We start from the raw sequence: 15,305 nt of genomic DNA, 5'->3' as shown, positions 1-15,305 counted from the left end.
ACTGTCATGGACGGCTGAGACTGCAGAGTGAGACAAAGGCACCACATCTCCTGAAAATGGTCAGCAAAAATACTCTCCAACTCACAGAGTCTGTTAGGGCCCCAGTGAACTCAATTTTCTGAGTGGAGACCAAAGGTGACTTTTCAGTGTTTAGGATGAGATCCGGAGGGTTGAGTAAGCACAGCATAACGTGTATGTGAGAAAGAACATCTCTGGACCTGCCCCTTAGTAGCTAGTTGGCCAGATACAGGAAGACAAGGATTCCCTTCTTCCTGAGGTACGCTGTCACTATGACCATACATTGGGTAAAAACCTGGGGGGCAGAAGACAGACTGAAAAGGATGTGCACTGAAAATGGTGGTTCACCATGACAAATTGGAAAAATCTTCAGTGGCTTGGGAGAATCGCCACATGGAAGTAAGTGTCCTGAAGGTCCAGAGCAGCAAACCAGTTGTTCTGAGACAACACGGGGAGGGATACTGCAAGGGGACTACTCAGAACCTGAGGTCTCTGATATATTTGTTCAAGTTGCAGAGATTGAGGACAGGGACCCAGATTTGGGAACCAGAAAGTACCATGAATAAAAACTTTGACACTGGCACTCCGGAGGGACCTCATCCACAACTCCCAAAGCCAGACCTGTATCTCATGAGAGGGGTCCCTGAAGAGGAAGAGACAGAATGGGGAGGTAGAGTGCAGGAGAACTGGACAGCATAGCCCAATGTGATGGTGTTTAGGGCCCAGCTGTTGGTGGTAACTGAGCACCAAACATTGTGAAAGTGAGCTAGCCTGTCCCCAAATGTCAGGGACCAGGGTAGTGGAAGTCACGACTGGAACTCTGCTCTGCACAAACAAGTCAAAATGGGTGCAGAGGGGGGGGAAGATAGCTCAGTGGTTTGAGCATTGGCTTGCTAAACCCAGGGTTGTGAGTTCAATCCTTAAAGGGGCCACTTAGGGATCTAGGGCAAAAATCAGTACTTGGTCCTGTTAATGAAGGCAGGGGGCTGGACTGGATGATCTTTCAAGGTCCCTTCCAGTTCTAGGAGATGGGTATATCTCCAATTATTATTATGTCAACTGGCTGAACCCAGAACCTGAATGTCTCTGCCCCTGGGACCTAGGCCCCTTTCTGAGGTAGTTCCACTTTCTCAGGGGAGGAAAAGATTGTCCAAAGAGGCAGTGCAGGCAGTATTGTTGCTGTGACCACCACACTGGCAATTTTGCACTGCCTGTGTATACTCCCCCAAGGAACATACACTAGCTCTAGAATCCTTGAAGGATTTCAGTTTTGTTTGAAAAGAGAACCTGACCGTTGAAGGGCAAGTCCTATATGGCCTGATGCACATCTGGAGCAATACCCAACTTCTGCAGCCAGGATGCCATCCTCATGGTTACCACTGAGGCCATCACTCTGACTGAAGTATTCACTACATCTAGCACAAACTGTAGCAACGTTCTGGGCACCAAGAAGCCCTCAGCAATAAATGCCTGAAATTCCTCCCTGGAGGTTTCAGGCAGCTGGTCTGTAAATTTAGACAGTCATCCAATTTACCTGTGTCAACAGTGAAAACGGCATAGCCAGCACCCACTATGCCTCTATTGTCTCCAGTGCTGGGAGTGGCGTCAGTCCCAAAATCAGCAGACAGTGTAGAGGTGGAGGACAGGGAGCGCCACCACAGTAATATCAGTAGCATGAAATGCAGCGGTGCTAAGGAGTTTTCTGGTGCCAATGAGGTTCGTTGTGCTGAGCCCGGCACCAGACTCAGTTCCACAGATGGTGGTAAGGCAACATCAGGATGCGGTACCAACAGACTCAAAGGTTCAGCAGCCTGTCCAGACAGCGAAGCTGTGGATGACATAGCTGTGGAGAAGTCCTGAATCAAAGCAGAGCTCGGGATGGAAAGGCAGAGGAGGTCCACCATCGCTACCACCCGATATGCTGCTGATGTGGACACCATCAATGTCAGCATTACCCTTGTCAGTACCGGACTCAACGGACGCCCGGGGGCTGGAACCAGGGTCAGCGATATGGGGCCTCTCACATCCCTATGTGGTACTGGGGAGTGGTGGAACAGAGGCTCCATCCCACATGCCAGCAGTAGCCATACTTTTCCTGGAGGAGTAAGAAGAGTCTCCTTGAGATCTCGAGCGTCACGCTTGGTCTTGAGACCTTTTCTTTGGTGCATTCAAAGGAGAGTGGTTTTACGCCTCTTTGGAGAGGCGGTGGCTCCAGAGCATGAGCCAGTACCACTCACGGATGGCAACCTCTGATCGGACGTGGGCCTTGGTACTGAAAAAGGCCTTGTGGCCTGCTTGAGAAGGCTCTGCTTCAGACACAAGTCTCCAGGCACTTGAGTCCCTTTTGTGAACAATTTACAAACTGAAAACCACTCTTTGACGTGAGCCTCGCCTAAGCGGAGCAAGCACCTTGTGTGAGGGTCGTTGTTGGGGATTCCGCCCACACCAGACAACGTTGAAATCCTGCTGAGGGTATCACCAGGGAAAACTACTTTACTAAGCCAGGGTACCAACTAACTACATGCAACTAAGTCAAAGGATGAGGAATTGTGAGGTTAAGAACTACACAGCGCTCCCATTCCAGCCAGGGGCGGATGGTAAGAAGGAACTAAGGGGGAAGGGGGGGTTGAGATGGTGCCACAGCATGTAGTATGCGGAAGGGCTATGGCCACAAGGTGCAAGTGCTACCCTCTATTAGTACTGCTAGGCAAAATTCTCCAGCCTGAAAGATTCCTGTGCCACACTTTGCTTTTTGAGCCTTACCCACTGAAGGCCTCTAGGAAACATTTCCGGCTATTTCCACCACCTAGATTTTTGGGTCCACCTCTTCTTGTGGCAGAGCTCCTACAAGAGACAGGGGCTTTAAACCCTACTGACCCACCTCATCCTCCTCGACTGCCCTGTTAGGCCTAATGCATCATCCAGAGGGCCCATGGCAGGTATTTTGAGGGTATGCCCAAGGACAGTGTTCCAGTCTGGCCTCAGGATCCATTTCCCCATTCGTTTCTGAACCATTTCCTCATTGCATGGACCCAGGTGACCTTGGATCGTTGGGCGCTCAACACTGTAACACTGGTTACACTCTGCAGTTTTCCTCACTTCCTCCTTCCCTCCCACTCCCTTCCCTCTACAGCGACCCTTCTCATGAGCATCTCATCCAGGAGGTGGAAACCCTTCTACGCGTAGGGGCCATAGGGGAAGCTCAAGATATGAGGGGAAAAGGGTTTTATTCCTAATATTTCCTGTCCTGAAGGCCAAAGAGGGCCTCAGATCCATCCTAGAGCAGTGTGGCCTCAATAAATATCTCAAGAAGTTGAAGTTCCATGTGGTCTCCTTAGCCTCCATCTGCTCTCTGGATCCAGGAGACTGGTACGCTGCCGTCGACTTACAGGATGCCTACTTCCATATTTCTGTTGCTGAGGGTCCATTGGGCACAGGAGATTCCTCTGATTTGTAGTGGGCCAGCGCCATTAACAATTCACAGCGCTGCCCTTCAGCCTTTCGTATGCTCCGAGGGGCTTCATGAAGTGTATGGCAGTAGTGGCGCTTTCCTGAGACGTTGAGGCAGATCTACCTGTACCTCAGTGGCTGGCTTGTTAGAGGCAGATCACAAGCCCAGGTTCAGCACAGCCTCTATTTAGTGCGGTCCACCTATCGGGATCTGGGCCTGCTTATAAACAAGCAGAAATGAACTCTGACCCCTGTTCAGCGGATAGAGTTTAGAGGAGCAGTACTCAACTCCACCCAGGCCAGGGCCTTCCTGCCAGAGTTCCAATTCTGAGCCGTGTTGGATCTCATTGTGCACCTCAGGGCAAACCCACTCACAACCGCCTGGGTATGCCTCAAGCTGCTAGGCCACATTGTGGCATGTACTGACGTGGTCCAGCACACACATCTGCCCCTCAAACCCCTGCAGACGTGGCTGGCATCTGGTTACACTCCGAGCAGACAGTACTGGTCATAGCCCTGTTGAAGACCTTCCATTAGAACAGCCCAAGCTCTTCGGCATGGATACAGACTCCTCACTGCATACCCTTAAGGATTCAAGTCACTGGGAATTTGACAAAAAGACATTGTAGCAGATCCCAAACACACAGCCTTCCTGACGGTTCCAATATCATCCACAGCAGGCCTCTTCTAGGCCTTCGGAGCCTTTCGGGGGAGATCCAAACCTCACAAAAGGGGACCACCCTTCTACCACTACCTAGTCAGCATCTCCTTCTAACAGACAGTTTTGACAATGTGGTCAAGAGAACTGAGCAACCTATTTTCCCAGATTCTCTGCTGTCTACCATCCATCCTCCTTTCGGGGACTGATTTATCCCACTTTTTGTCTGCCTGGAAGCACGTCACTTCAGAAAAATGGAATCTAGAGGTGGTTGATGTGGAATATTCAATCCACTGCCCTGTCCCTTTTCAGGAACCCTTCTCATGAGGAGTTCTTAGAGCAGGAGGTCCAATCTCTCCTGTTCTTGGGGGCAATCAAGCCAGTTCCCCCTGAGGTTCAGTTCTATTCCAACTATTTCCTAGTTGTGTATGTATAATGGAGATATACCCATTTCCTAGAACTGGAAGGGACCCTGAAGGGTCATTGAGTCCAGCCCCCTGCCTCCACTAGCAGGACCAAGTACTGATTTTGCCCCAGATTCCTAAGTGGCCCCCTCAAGGATTGAACTCACAACCCTGGGTTTAGCAGGCCAATGCTCAAACCACTGAGCTATCCCTCCCCCAGTGGGGCAGATGGTCAAGACTAATACTTGATCTCAGAAAATTGAATACCCGTGTCCTTTCATAATACTTCAGGGTCGTGACATGAGTCACCATAATTCTATCCCTAGATCTGGAGGACTGGTTCATCATCCTCAATCTCTAGGACACCTACTTTCTTGTAGTGATCCTCCCCTTCCACAAGTGTTTTCTGCATTTCCAAATAGGCTCAGATCAGTAATGAGTCCTCCCCTTTGGTCCTCTCGATGGCAGCAGCCCATCTACATCAGGGGATCGCCACAGAAATCCCATACTTGGATGACTCGCTCCTCGGGGTCCATCAGTTCTAGAGGGCCAGTCAGCAACCTCAAAGGCACTAGCCCTATTTCATTCTCTGGATCTTTGCATCCATCTGAAGAAATCTACACCGACTCCAGTCTAGAGGATACACTGCATTGGAGCCAGACTCCCTAACTGCCAGAGCATACCTATCCAAAGAGAGGTTCTCCACCATGTCCAGGTTTAAACTGTACACTACAAAGCAGTCTGCAAACAACTGCAAGTACCTCCTTACAACTCCTAGGCCACATGTTGGCATCCATGTTTGGTCGCATCTCATGCAAGACCGTGCCTCACCTGCCTTCAGATGTGGACAGGCACAATCTCTCTACATGCTTAACAGTACCCCTGAATCCTGGGCTTTCAGCTGGTGGAAGGACCCATTGCCAGGCTGCAAGGGAACCCCATTTTCACACTCTCCACCATCAAAAATCCTCACAATGGACTCCTCTCTTTTGGGTTGGGGGGCCACCTTCAGGGCCCACAACTCAGGGCAGGTGGTCCTCACAAGAGACTATGCTTCACATCAACACCCTTTGAACCGAGAGCCATCTGCAATGCTTATGAACACTTCCGTCACGACATACAGGGCCACTCTGTCAGGATAAGGCTGGACAGTAGGGCAGAAATGTGTCATATCAACCAACAAAGCAAGAGGAAGTTCCCATTCCTTATGTGTAGACTTGCTAAAATTGGAACTGGTGCTTTTCCCATCAGATAGATAAGCCATCGAGAGTTCTACTAGGCCTCCAGAATACAATTGCAGACTCCCTAAGCAGGAACTTGCGTCATTCTGTCTTCCAGAACATCTACCAAAAGTGGGGTCTCCCCGGAGCGGACATCTTTGCTCCCCCAACCAGCTTTGCTCCAAGGGAGGACACAACTGCAATTAATTGGGAGATGCCCTGATAACACCATGGAGCCATATTCTGCTGTACATTTACTTGCCTCCACCTATAATTCTCAAGACCTTGATCAAACTGCGACAGGAAAGAGCAAGGCTTGTTCTCATAGCATCGTCATGGCTGCGCCAAGTCTGGTTCTCGAAATTCCTTCACCTCTCTGCCTTCCCCTCAAAAAGGGTGTCCTGTAAACCTACTACTTGCAAAACTTACCTGCAGAATCAGAAACATTTCCATCCCTGATGTTCTCTTAACTCTTGTCAAGCCTCAGAAGTTCTTCTCTCCTAGATCCTAGACTACCTGTTGGACTTGGACACCAGTTTTGTCAGTGAGCTCAGTCAGATTCATCCTTCCACTTGGCCATCGAGGGCTTTTCAGTGTTTGCCCTTCCTATTACGACCAGGTTCCTTAAGGGCTTCCCTCTGTATGGAACCTGCTACCCCATAGGACCTTAATTTCATACTCAGCACTTTAAGGAAACAAGTAACTATCTGTACTTTCCTGCACCTCATTCCTTATAGCTATCACTTTAGCTAGACGAATGGGAGAACTTGGTGCACTCATGGCAGACACACCTTTGACTACTTTCTACAAGGATATGGCTACACTATGTCCTATCCTCATTTCTCCCTAAGGTTTCTTTGGAATACCATGTTAATCAGGAAATTAGTCTACCAGTGTTTATCCAAAGCCTCATGCCTCCAGACAGGAATCTAACCTGCACACGCTACATGTCAGAAGGACTTTTGCCTTCTACTTACACAGACCCAAGGCCTTCAGTACTTCTCCCAGACTCTTTGTATCCTTTGCTGAAAGGATGAAAGGGCAGCCCATTTCAATGCAAAGATTATCAACGTGGGTCTCGGGTTGCATTTTAACATGCTATGAGACTGCCAGAATACAGCCCCCTCATGAAGTGACAGCACACTCCCCTATAGCTCAGTCCACATTTATAGCCTCTCTGAAAGATGTTGCAGTTGAGGAAATCTGCAGGATTGCAACTTGGTCCTCATCCATACATTTGCCAAGCATTGCACTATTTTACCAGCTTTCAGAGCTGATGTGTCACTTGGTGAGTCCTCCAGTCTGCCTTGGATTTGCCTCCTCACCACTCACCTCCATGTTGAGTTACTGTTTGGGAGTCTGCTACGATGGAGCACCCAGAAGGACACACACTCGGAGAGATTATTTACATGCATGGGAATGAGTTCTCCAAGATGTTTTATCCCAGTGGGTGCTTTGCCTGCTGCCCTCCTTCCCCTCTGCCGTGGTGTGTCTGACTTGGTGATTGAGAGGGAACTGAGTGGCAGTGGGTCTGCACCTCCCTATGTGTGCCCTTGTATGGGACCACGAGGAGCTGCTCTGCCAGGCCCACAGACACTGCTTTACAGTCTCCTGTCAAGAGTGTATAGGTGCGCGCATCCTTCTGGGGAACACTCATATCAGCAAAACGTTTTGAATTCAAAGTACTGTACAGGTAACTAACCTCCTCATCCTGCTGCAGGGGTAAACAGCCCAGCTAAGTCTCTGTTCTCTCTGACTTCGCTGTTGAAAGATCATGATCACCACCAAGGGTAGGGGGATGAGGGCCATAATTTACAGCTGCCCTCTACCATGTCCTGGGGGAGCCTGACTGGGACAGGGGCTCTCCCAGTGCCACCAGGGGACTGGTCCAGCAGTAGAGGTCCCATGTAAGACTGTTTCTTGTGGAGGGAAAGTTGGAGATGAATGAGGAATGGTCCCATTCTCCATATTTCCATGGTACTTCGACTTCTCCAGACAGACCCTGCTTGGAGCTAGGATGTCCTGTGTCCCACCCCTGGACTACCCATTGGCATCTGCTGCTCTCAGTGTAACCATGTGCTGTTGTTTTTTCCTCTGGTGCTTGTAAAATAACCTCCACCTTCATTGGGATCGGGGGAAGGTCTAACTTGTTGCTAATTTGTTTTGCAGACGATGAGACACCAAACTGTCTGGAGGCAGACCTTATTTCCGAAACCAGCAGCATCGTGACAGCCAGTGACATGAGTGGCAAATACTCGCACAGTAACTCGAGGATATCTGCGTATGTCCCTGCCCTCAAACCAGATTGCAGCTGTTCATGGTGGAATGTGTAGCTGGATCTAACTCCATCTGCACACTTACGCAGCGATGGAATCTCGCTACTGCAGGGCTATGGGTGCAGACGTGAGAGTGCACCAGCAGTTTTAGAACTTGGTTTAAAAAGAAGAAATGTGCTGCAGGCAAAGCTGGTACTGCAGGCTGGGTCAGAGTTTCTGCTGCAGTCCAGCCCCTTAGTGCCATTCCAGTGACACAAGCAGCGAGATCTGTCCAGCTGCCATAGAAGCTGGTACAGCCCCTGTACAGCAGCTGCTTGGCTACTCTAGGGAGCACCAAAGCAAACAGACCCGTCCTTAGGACCAGCTCCTTGGCAGCCACATCCAGCAGGCAGTGGGTGCAGGTGGGAAGCCAGTGCTCAGTCTGTGCCTTGGCTGGCAGCCCCCCTGTCTTTTGCATGTTTTAGCAAGAGGTGTACGTACCCTGTTAAGATGCATTTGTTTGCAGGCTTTATTGGGGGAGACGGAGACAGACCGGGGGGCGGCTGGGAATTACGACTTCCTCTTGTAAGAGGAAAAAGAAATGCTGGTTGTTCTGTCCCGTTCTGTTGCCCATCGTGATATTGGACATTCCTTTCTTCTAGCCGATCCTCCAAGAACCGTCGCAAGGCAGAACGCAAGCGTCACAGTCTGAAGGAAGGGAGCCCTCTGGAGGACCTGGCCCTTCTAGAGGCCTTGGGAGAAAATATCCGTACTACTGAGAACATGAAGGGTAAGGCCCCCTGGCTGAGCCAAGCCAGCATCCGGCTGTCTGAGGCCAGATGCCACCTTCTGATCTTGAAGGATGGGATGCAGAGAGTAGCTACTGCCCAAGGCTCGAGAGTGGGGGAGGGGGTCCCTGAAGAGAGCAGCCTCCTCCCCAGAGACACCTTGGCAAGGAGCCAGGATCAGGACTATTGCTTGGCTTTGCTAGTCCAAACCTCTGCAGCTGTCCCTGCTCTGATGAGTACAAAAATAGTGCCAGCCCCCAGGTGTAAAGTATCAGAGTGAGATGAGCTGGGCTGCGCTAATGTGAAGAGAGCTCCCCTCATGCTGAGCCCACCTGGCAGCAGGGGTAACAGCAGGAAAACAGCAGCTATGTTCCGCTGCTCCTTTCGCTCCGTCCCCAGTGCTAGAACAGCACCGCGCCTTGCTTAGTGAACCTGGTTGATTGCTGTGATGGAGCTTGCTCTGATCTCTTCTCGCAGGTGAAGTGCACAGCTTATTAAAGGGGCTTGTGCTCTTTGGTTACGATGAGCCAGCCAGGGAGCTGCAGCAGGCCCTGGAAGAAGCTTTGCAGTTGATAGAGAGGTCACTCCCGGAGATCTGGACCACAGATCTGCAACAGAATCCTGCTAACCCAGTAGGTGCTTGTTCCCTGATGGTTGTGACCTGAGTCATTGTTTGCAACTTACAGATTTGTGGTGCTGTGGTATCGTTTGTAGAGACAAACCCTGGAGTCTTTAACTCAGATAAACTGACTGAAGTCGGTCGCATGTAGGTCTCCAGATCTGCTCCTTGTTGCAGTATGTCAGATAAACCTCCTAGATGAAGTGAGCTGTAGCCCACGAAAGCTTATGCTACAATAAATTTGTTAGTCTCTAAGGTGCTGCAAGTACTCCTGTTCTTTCTCCTAGACAGTGTATTTCTGTAGGAGTGCTGCACCTTCCCACTGCTCAGACCCTTGGCTGCCAGCCAGCATGTGCACTGCCTGCTGTCTCCGGTGCTGGTTAGGAGTGATCCGACTGGATCGAGAGAGCTAGGAGACTTTGATGGCTTGTGTGTTCCTTCCATATTCAAGCACTGACTTCATATTAGAACTTTGTGTTAAGTGAAGCAATTGGCAGTCAGTGCAATATACTCTTTGTTTATATGTTTATAATTGAGCAAAGAAATCTTTATAATGGTTGAACTGTTAACATCCTGAATTAACCGCTGACATGTCTTACCTCCACTGGACTTCAAATATTAACATTACCAATACAATGACTTTAGTCTCCGTAGTGCCCTTGCTCTTGTACAATATATACATGCCCCATGATGAATGGGACAGAAAAGGAGGAGATGGAGACTTCCTACAGTATTGGCAGCCCCAAGTGGTCAATATCGTGACAAGCTTAAAAAAATCACAAAACTCTTTAAAAATATGAAAATGTGAGAGGTTTTTTTCCATGCTTTCTGGTTTCCCAGCCTTTAGGGTTAACTCAGGTCACATTTTGAAACTTTTCTCCCTAAGTACCAGGGCTAGAAACATATTTTTAATGCAAGTTGAGGTTCTCCTGCAGTCACCTGCCTCTAAGAGCTGGGTCTTTAAGACAGAGACACATATCACAAGACTTGTGATTAAAATCTCAAGAATTGGCAACACTGCCACAGCAAAGGAGGCTGGCACATGGGTGTGGAAAAGATCTCACGTGTGGTCCTGAAGTCCAGGTGCTCCAATGATGCCATTCCTGCCAGCCCCAACTGCTATCTTTGCACAGGGCTTCAGTAGGCTCTTTCAATGTTAACCACCAGCTCTTACAGATCACTGATAGAGTGGCTCCCAGGGTGCTGTCTCCCCTCTGGTGGTGCCCTCAGATTGCAGCAGTGTTGTGCAGCTTTACCTCCCTGGACTAGCCTCTATGCAACAGTCTCATCACACAGTTTGTCACAGAGCCCTGCACTGGTTCTAAATTTGATAACAGCTGTCTGGGCGGCCATGAGTTCAGCTGCAGATGGATGGATATGTGCTGTTAGCATCATCTGCCGAAAAGGCCAAGCATTGTCATGGGGAGAAGGGCAGGAGTGCAGATCTCCCTTTGAAGCCAATGCCCATATCAAGCAAGCTCCCATCCTGCAAAGGGAGCACTAGCTACTTCAGTGGCAACAGGCAGAACTGCCAGTTGGGTGGATCTTTGGGAGCTTGGTTTTGGAATCTTCTGCTTCATTGTTATAAGGACTTGAGTATTGCTGATGTGCCAATATTACCTATTCCACAGGTCCTGGGCCCCAATTCAATGGCAAATAGCATTATGGCCGCCTATCAACAGCAAAGAATTGCAGGTCCTGCAGTACAAGGTTAGTTAAAGCATACGGCATACTAATCGTAGGTGCAGGATATCTCCACTGGTGACGTCATTAGGGCTAGCTATGTTACAGAGCTGTGGCCTAATGATGCAGTTTGGAGATTGATTTGGTAGGTCAGTCCTGTTTCTGGCATTAAGCAGATGTGTCTCTTGTAAGGGTTACACTTCTCCTTTCATGAATTCCTGTGGCAATGTTGTTGTACTAGGAGTGCATGGCACTTACACCTGATTAGACAGACCAGGTTCCTGCTTCACAGGAGCTGCAAATCCTAAGGAGAAGGGAGATTATTTAGGTGCTCTGACTTAAATCATAAATCATTTATACCTGCACTTTTTCACTAATAAAAACTCACCTGGTTGAGTTCCCCCCCGCCCCCTACAACTTGTCTAATGTTTTAAGATAAAATGCAACCAAGTTAAAGAGACCCAAAAGTAGCTTGTGAAATGCTGAAAAAGGAAGTCATTGCCCATGCACTCCTGGGTGAATGTTTACCAGTGATGGCCATTGCTGGGTCAGGACCTTGAGAAATCAGAGCTAGAGGCTTCCTGGGCACAGCTGGATGATGTTTTTTTGACACACAAGATTTTTAGTCAAAAAATGCATTTTTGGTGCCCCAAAGCTATCTGTAAATTTGGGCTGATGAATAATCGTTTTGGTCAAGAAAAAACACAATTTAACAGTCTAAATGTTTTGTGTCAAATTCAAATGTGGCCCGTTTAAAAAAGAGTCGGAAAACACCCATAAGTGATCAAATCAAAACAAAAAGGTTGGGGGGGGGGATTATTTTTAGTCATCTAAAATGTTTTGGTTGACTTGAAACAAACTAACTGAAATACCCTACTCCCCCAAATCTAGTTTCAAATTGACCCAAAACATTTCAGTCGATTCAAAACAAAATTTGAGTCTTTCATTTGATGGGGGAAAAAACTGAAAAAGTTGGTTTGGTGTCATATTAAACTGGATTTTGTTTTTTATTTGATCCCTGCACCAAAAAATCCATTATTCACTCAACTTTATTCTTAAGCCTTCTGCCGCCAGGGGAGATCTCTCTGCTAGAATCAGCATTGGCTCAAAAGAACCCAGCCCATTCCACTGCATCATTCTGCTCCTTCAGAACATTGTCCAAATGATCATCAGTGCTATGGAAGGTGTTAGATGATGATCAGTGGAATCCTATGCCTATAGGGCAGCCATAGCACCCCCTCCATGCTGCCCTGCCAGCTGCCCACCCCTCTTCTGGAAGGGCTTCAGGTTTGAGGATAGCGACGTCTTCATGCCAACTAGGTGCATGACATCCTCACTGTAGACTTCCAACAAGAAGCTGGTTGTGTTAACGTGTGCAATGATGTGTTGCCTGTCCACTGAGAATTGGACTGAGACAACTACCTTATCTCTCATAGCTAGAGTAATAGGCCTGTAAAGACCACTAGCCAGGACCCCTTTCCTCATTACTCGCACGGAAAGGGTGTGTACTGCTTTTCCTACTTCTCTGTTGGGTGTTAGTATTGCAGAACCCACACAATGGAGGAGGGTGAGCTGGGTTCTTCCATCCTCCCCCTACTGGTTACACCTGTATTAACCTGTTGCAGTGTTGGTGTGCACTGGGGTCCTGAAGAATTTGCTTTGGCCTGAAGAGCATGTATTGCTAGCGAGATCTACAAGAAGGAAAGAATCCAACTTGACTAGGTCCCACATGGGTTTGCAGGCTTACTGTCAACAGAAATGTTTTCCTTGTGTGAGTGGACATGTTTGAGGTGGAATAATTGAGCTGGTGAACTTAGAACTCCACAATGCCATGTTTGGCTTTCCTCTTCAGAGCAGCAGTGCACTTTTAAGAGGAAAATGAAAAACTAAAATGTCAGGAGCAGGGATAGTTTATGGGCTTTGTCAGAAAGCATTTCTTTGCCTTGCAACAGAGGGAGTTTACTGATGGCGATGGTTGTCGGACTGTCTGGAGCTGTTCATGACTGTGTGCGGCTATTCGGGGGAGACTGTCAAAAGCAGGGCAGATACCCCAAACTGGTGGTATGTTCTAGAATTAGGTTTCACCAACCATCCAGTAACAAATGTGAACTCCTGAAGCACTACAGTACTCTTACCATGGAGTCACAGAGGGTCCTCTTGGGCACTCCAGTCTACCTTGCTGCCCAGGCAAGCTGGGACTAAGTGATAAATGGTCACTTACACCAAGAATTATAAAAGATTCAAGTTGCTCCCAGTCTCAAGAGACCAGTCACTTACACCCAGGTCTGTTTGTATCTCACACCAAGGACAACGTTCATAGCCAACTCTATAGTAAACTAACTAAGGGTTTATTAACTAGGAAAAAGAAATGAGTTAGTTACAGATTAAAGAAGGCAACAGATATACACAAATGAGTTAGACTGTGGTTCCAAAAGGTGACAAGTTGCAGTAATCAGTTAGCACTGATTGTCTTTTAGGACTAACCCAGGTTGAGCCTGGAGATCTCTGCTTTTGTTTCCTAGCTCTAGCCCTGTGACAGTCCATACAGCAGAGATGAAGAATTCTCATGTTGGCTATCTTCCCTTCCCCCTGCCCCCCTTCCAGAATTCAAGCTGATGGGATGAGTTTTCTTGCACGTAGCACCTTCATGGGTGTAAGAGGGCCATCAACCCAGTCTTTGTTTCACAGGGGCCCACTATCTCGGTAGTCGTCCTTGAGGGGTTGGGGAGCCACTCCTCCTACCTCGGTTCAGAAGTTCAGAGCAGGCACTTTTACAGTTATAAAGCAAAACTTACATATTACCTTATAGTATGGGTTACAAGCATTACAAGTTGTCTGCAGCACCTTACAAGCATTTTATAGTCTAACACCGGTCTTGAACAATACTAACAGGTGGTCTGGTCTGGTTTCAGTGCTCAGCTGGCACCTGGTCTACTAGTGTCACAATGGTATCTGTAGAAATGCTTTTGCTTGGGGTGAAATCTGGCAAACCCATCTCAGTCCCAAAATAGTTAGATTGGCCAAGTTGTAAATCGATATGTGTCACATGCCCCTTGAGGCCCTCTAACTGGAGTGGTCCTGCTGAGCTCCACTTAGACATACTTCCCTTCAACCCCCTTAGGCCAGTCTCCTAAAAGAGAAACTCTCATCTGTTTGAAAACTTGTCAGCAGCCATTGATGGGCAGCAAAAGAGGAGTCATGGTGGCTTTCCAGTGTTCAGCTCCTAAGGGAACTTCAGGTAACCTTACCTTACCTTCTCTTCTCTTGCCTTTCAGATGCAGAACTTCTTATTCCTCCAAAACTCAATAAAACCATCCAGTGGAAACTGAATCTCTTACAGTAACCTGAGGCCAAGAAATCCTGCTGGACGGACGGACGCACGCACGCACGCACACACACACACACACGATCATCGCCAACCCTGGAGAACAGGAAGAGAGGTAGTCCCCATAGAGGAGCCCTTACTGGTGTTGTCTGAGTTAGACATCTGCCAACTCTCTTCCTCTCTCCTTTGGCAGCTCTGGTGCATTGTCCCTAAGACAGCTTACAAGCCAGCCTTCCTGCCTGCAGTACCTCACTGCTGCCATGACCGTTCATGTCATTGTAAATAGCCCAGTTTTACCCTTTTGATCCTGTATCCCTAATAGTCCAGCTGATGCATTTTTAAAGAATGTTAAACAGAGCAACAGTCTCCCTGCTGCCCTGAGCTTTGTTCTACTGTTTAAAGTTGGATGGCTGTTACAAGACATTAGCCAAATGCTGTCTTGTCACACCATTGACTGCAGTAGAGCTACTGTACTCTAGGCAACTAGGTCCTCAGTGCATCTATGCCAGTTTACACCAGCAGCAAGTATGGCCCTAGGCTTACACTGCTGTATGTTAGCCCAATGTGCCATAGTCTGCTCTGTGTCAGTGATTATTGTACACAACCTCTCCTCTTACCAAAACAGAGCATAATAAAGAGATTGCTTAAACTGTGTCCCCAAACTGCCCCAGGTCTGTTTGTTGGACAAATGTTGTTTTGCATGAGCACTTCAAATCAGACTGTCCACAGCCTCCTGGATATAGACATGAGCTTTCACATAGCTGGGGTCTATGAATGTTCTCCCTGGCATCCTGGGGAAAGGGTGGCGCACACAAGCCAGGTACAGGTGACTTACCGTTTTCATCAGGCTGACAGAATAAATCTACAGCTAGCAAATCTCCTGTG

The 15,305-nt window shown here is 48.3% G+C and overlaps 2 protein-coding genes across 8 annotated transcripts in view; one reads left to right on the top strand and one right to left on the bottom strand.

Moving 5' to 3' along the window:
- Window positions 1-15,074, top strand: part of ELP1 (elongator complex protein 1) — a 149,121-nt gene extending 134,047 nt beyond the window's left edge. Inside the window, exons 34-38 of the mRNA XM_030566039.1 lie at window positions 7,920-8,031; window positions 8,668-8,795; window positions 9,271-9,425; window positions 11,044-11,122; window positions 14,371-15,074. Coding sequence (XP_030421899.1) covers window positions 7,920-8,031; window positions 8,668-8,795; window positions 9,271-9,425; window positions 11,044-11,122; window positions 14,371-14,438 — 542 coding nt within the window. The 3' untranslated portion in view covers window positions 14,439-15,074. The remainder of the gene's footprint in view (window positions 1-7,919; window positions 8,032-8,667; window positions 8,796-9,270; window positions 9,426-11,043; window positions 11,123-14,370) is intronic.
- Window positions 1-15,305, bottom strand: part of APTX (aprataxin) — a 68,653-nt gene that overhangs the window by 2,481 nt on the left and 50,867 nt on the right. The gene's annotated exons all lie outside the window — the stretch shown is intronic.

This window comes from Gopherus evgoodei, chromosome 6 (genome assembly GCF_007399415.2).
Source record: "Gopherus evgoodei ecotype Sinaloan lineage chromosome 6, rGopEvg1_v1.p, whole genome shotgun sequence".
NCBI lineage: Eukaryota > Metazoa > Chordata > Testudines > Testudinidae > Gopherus > Gopherus evgoodei.
The sequence above is the reverse complement of the archived record's forward strand: the minus strand, read 5'-3'. Positions and strand labels throughout refer to the sequence as shown.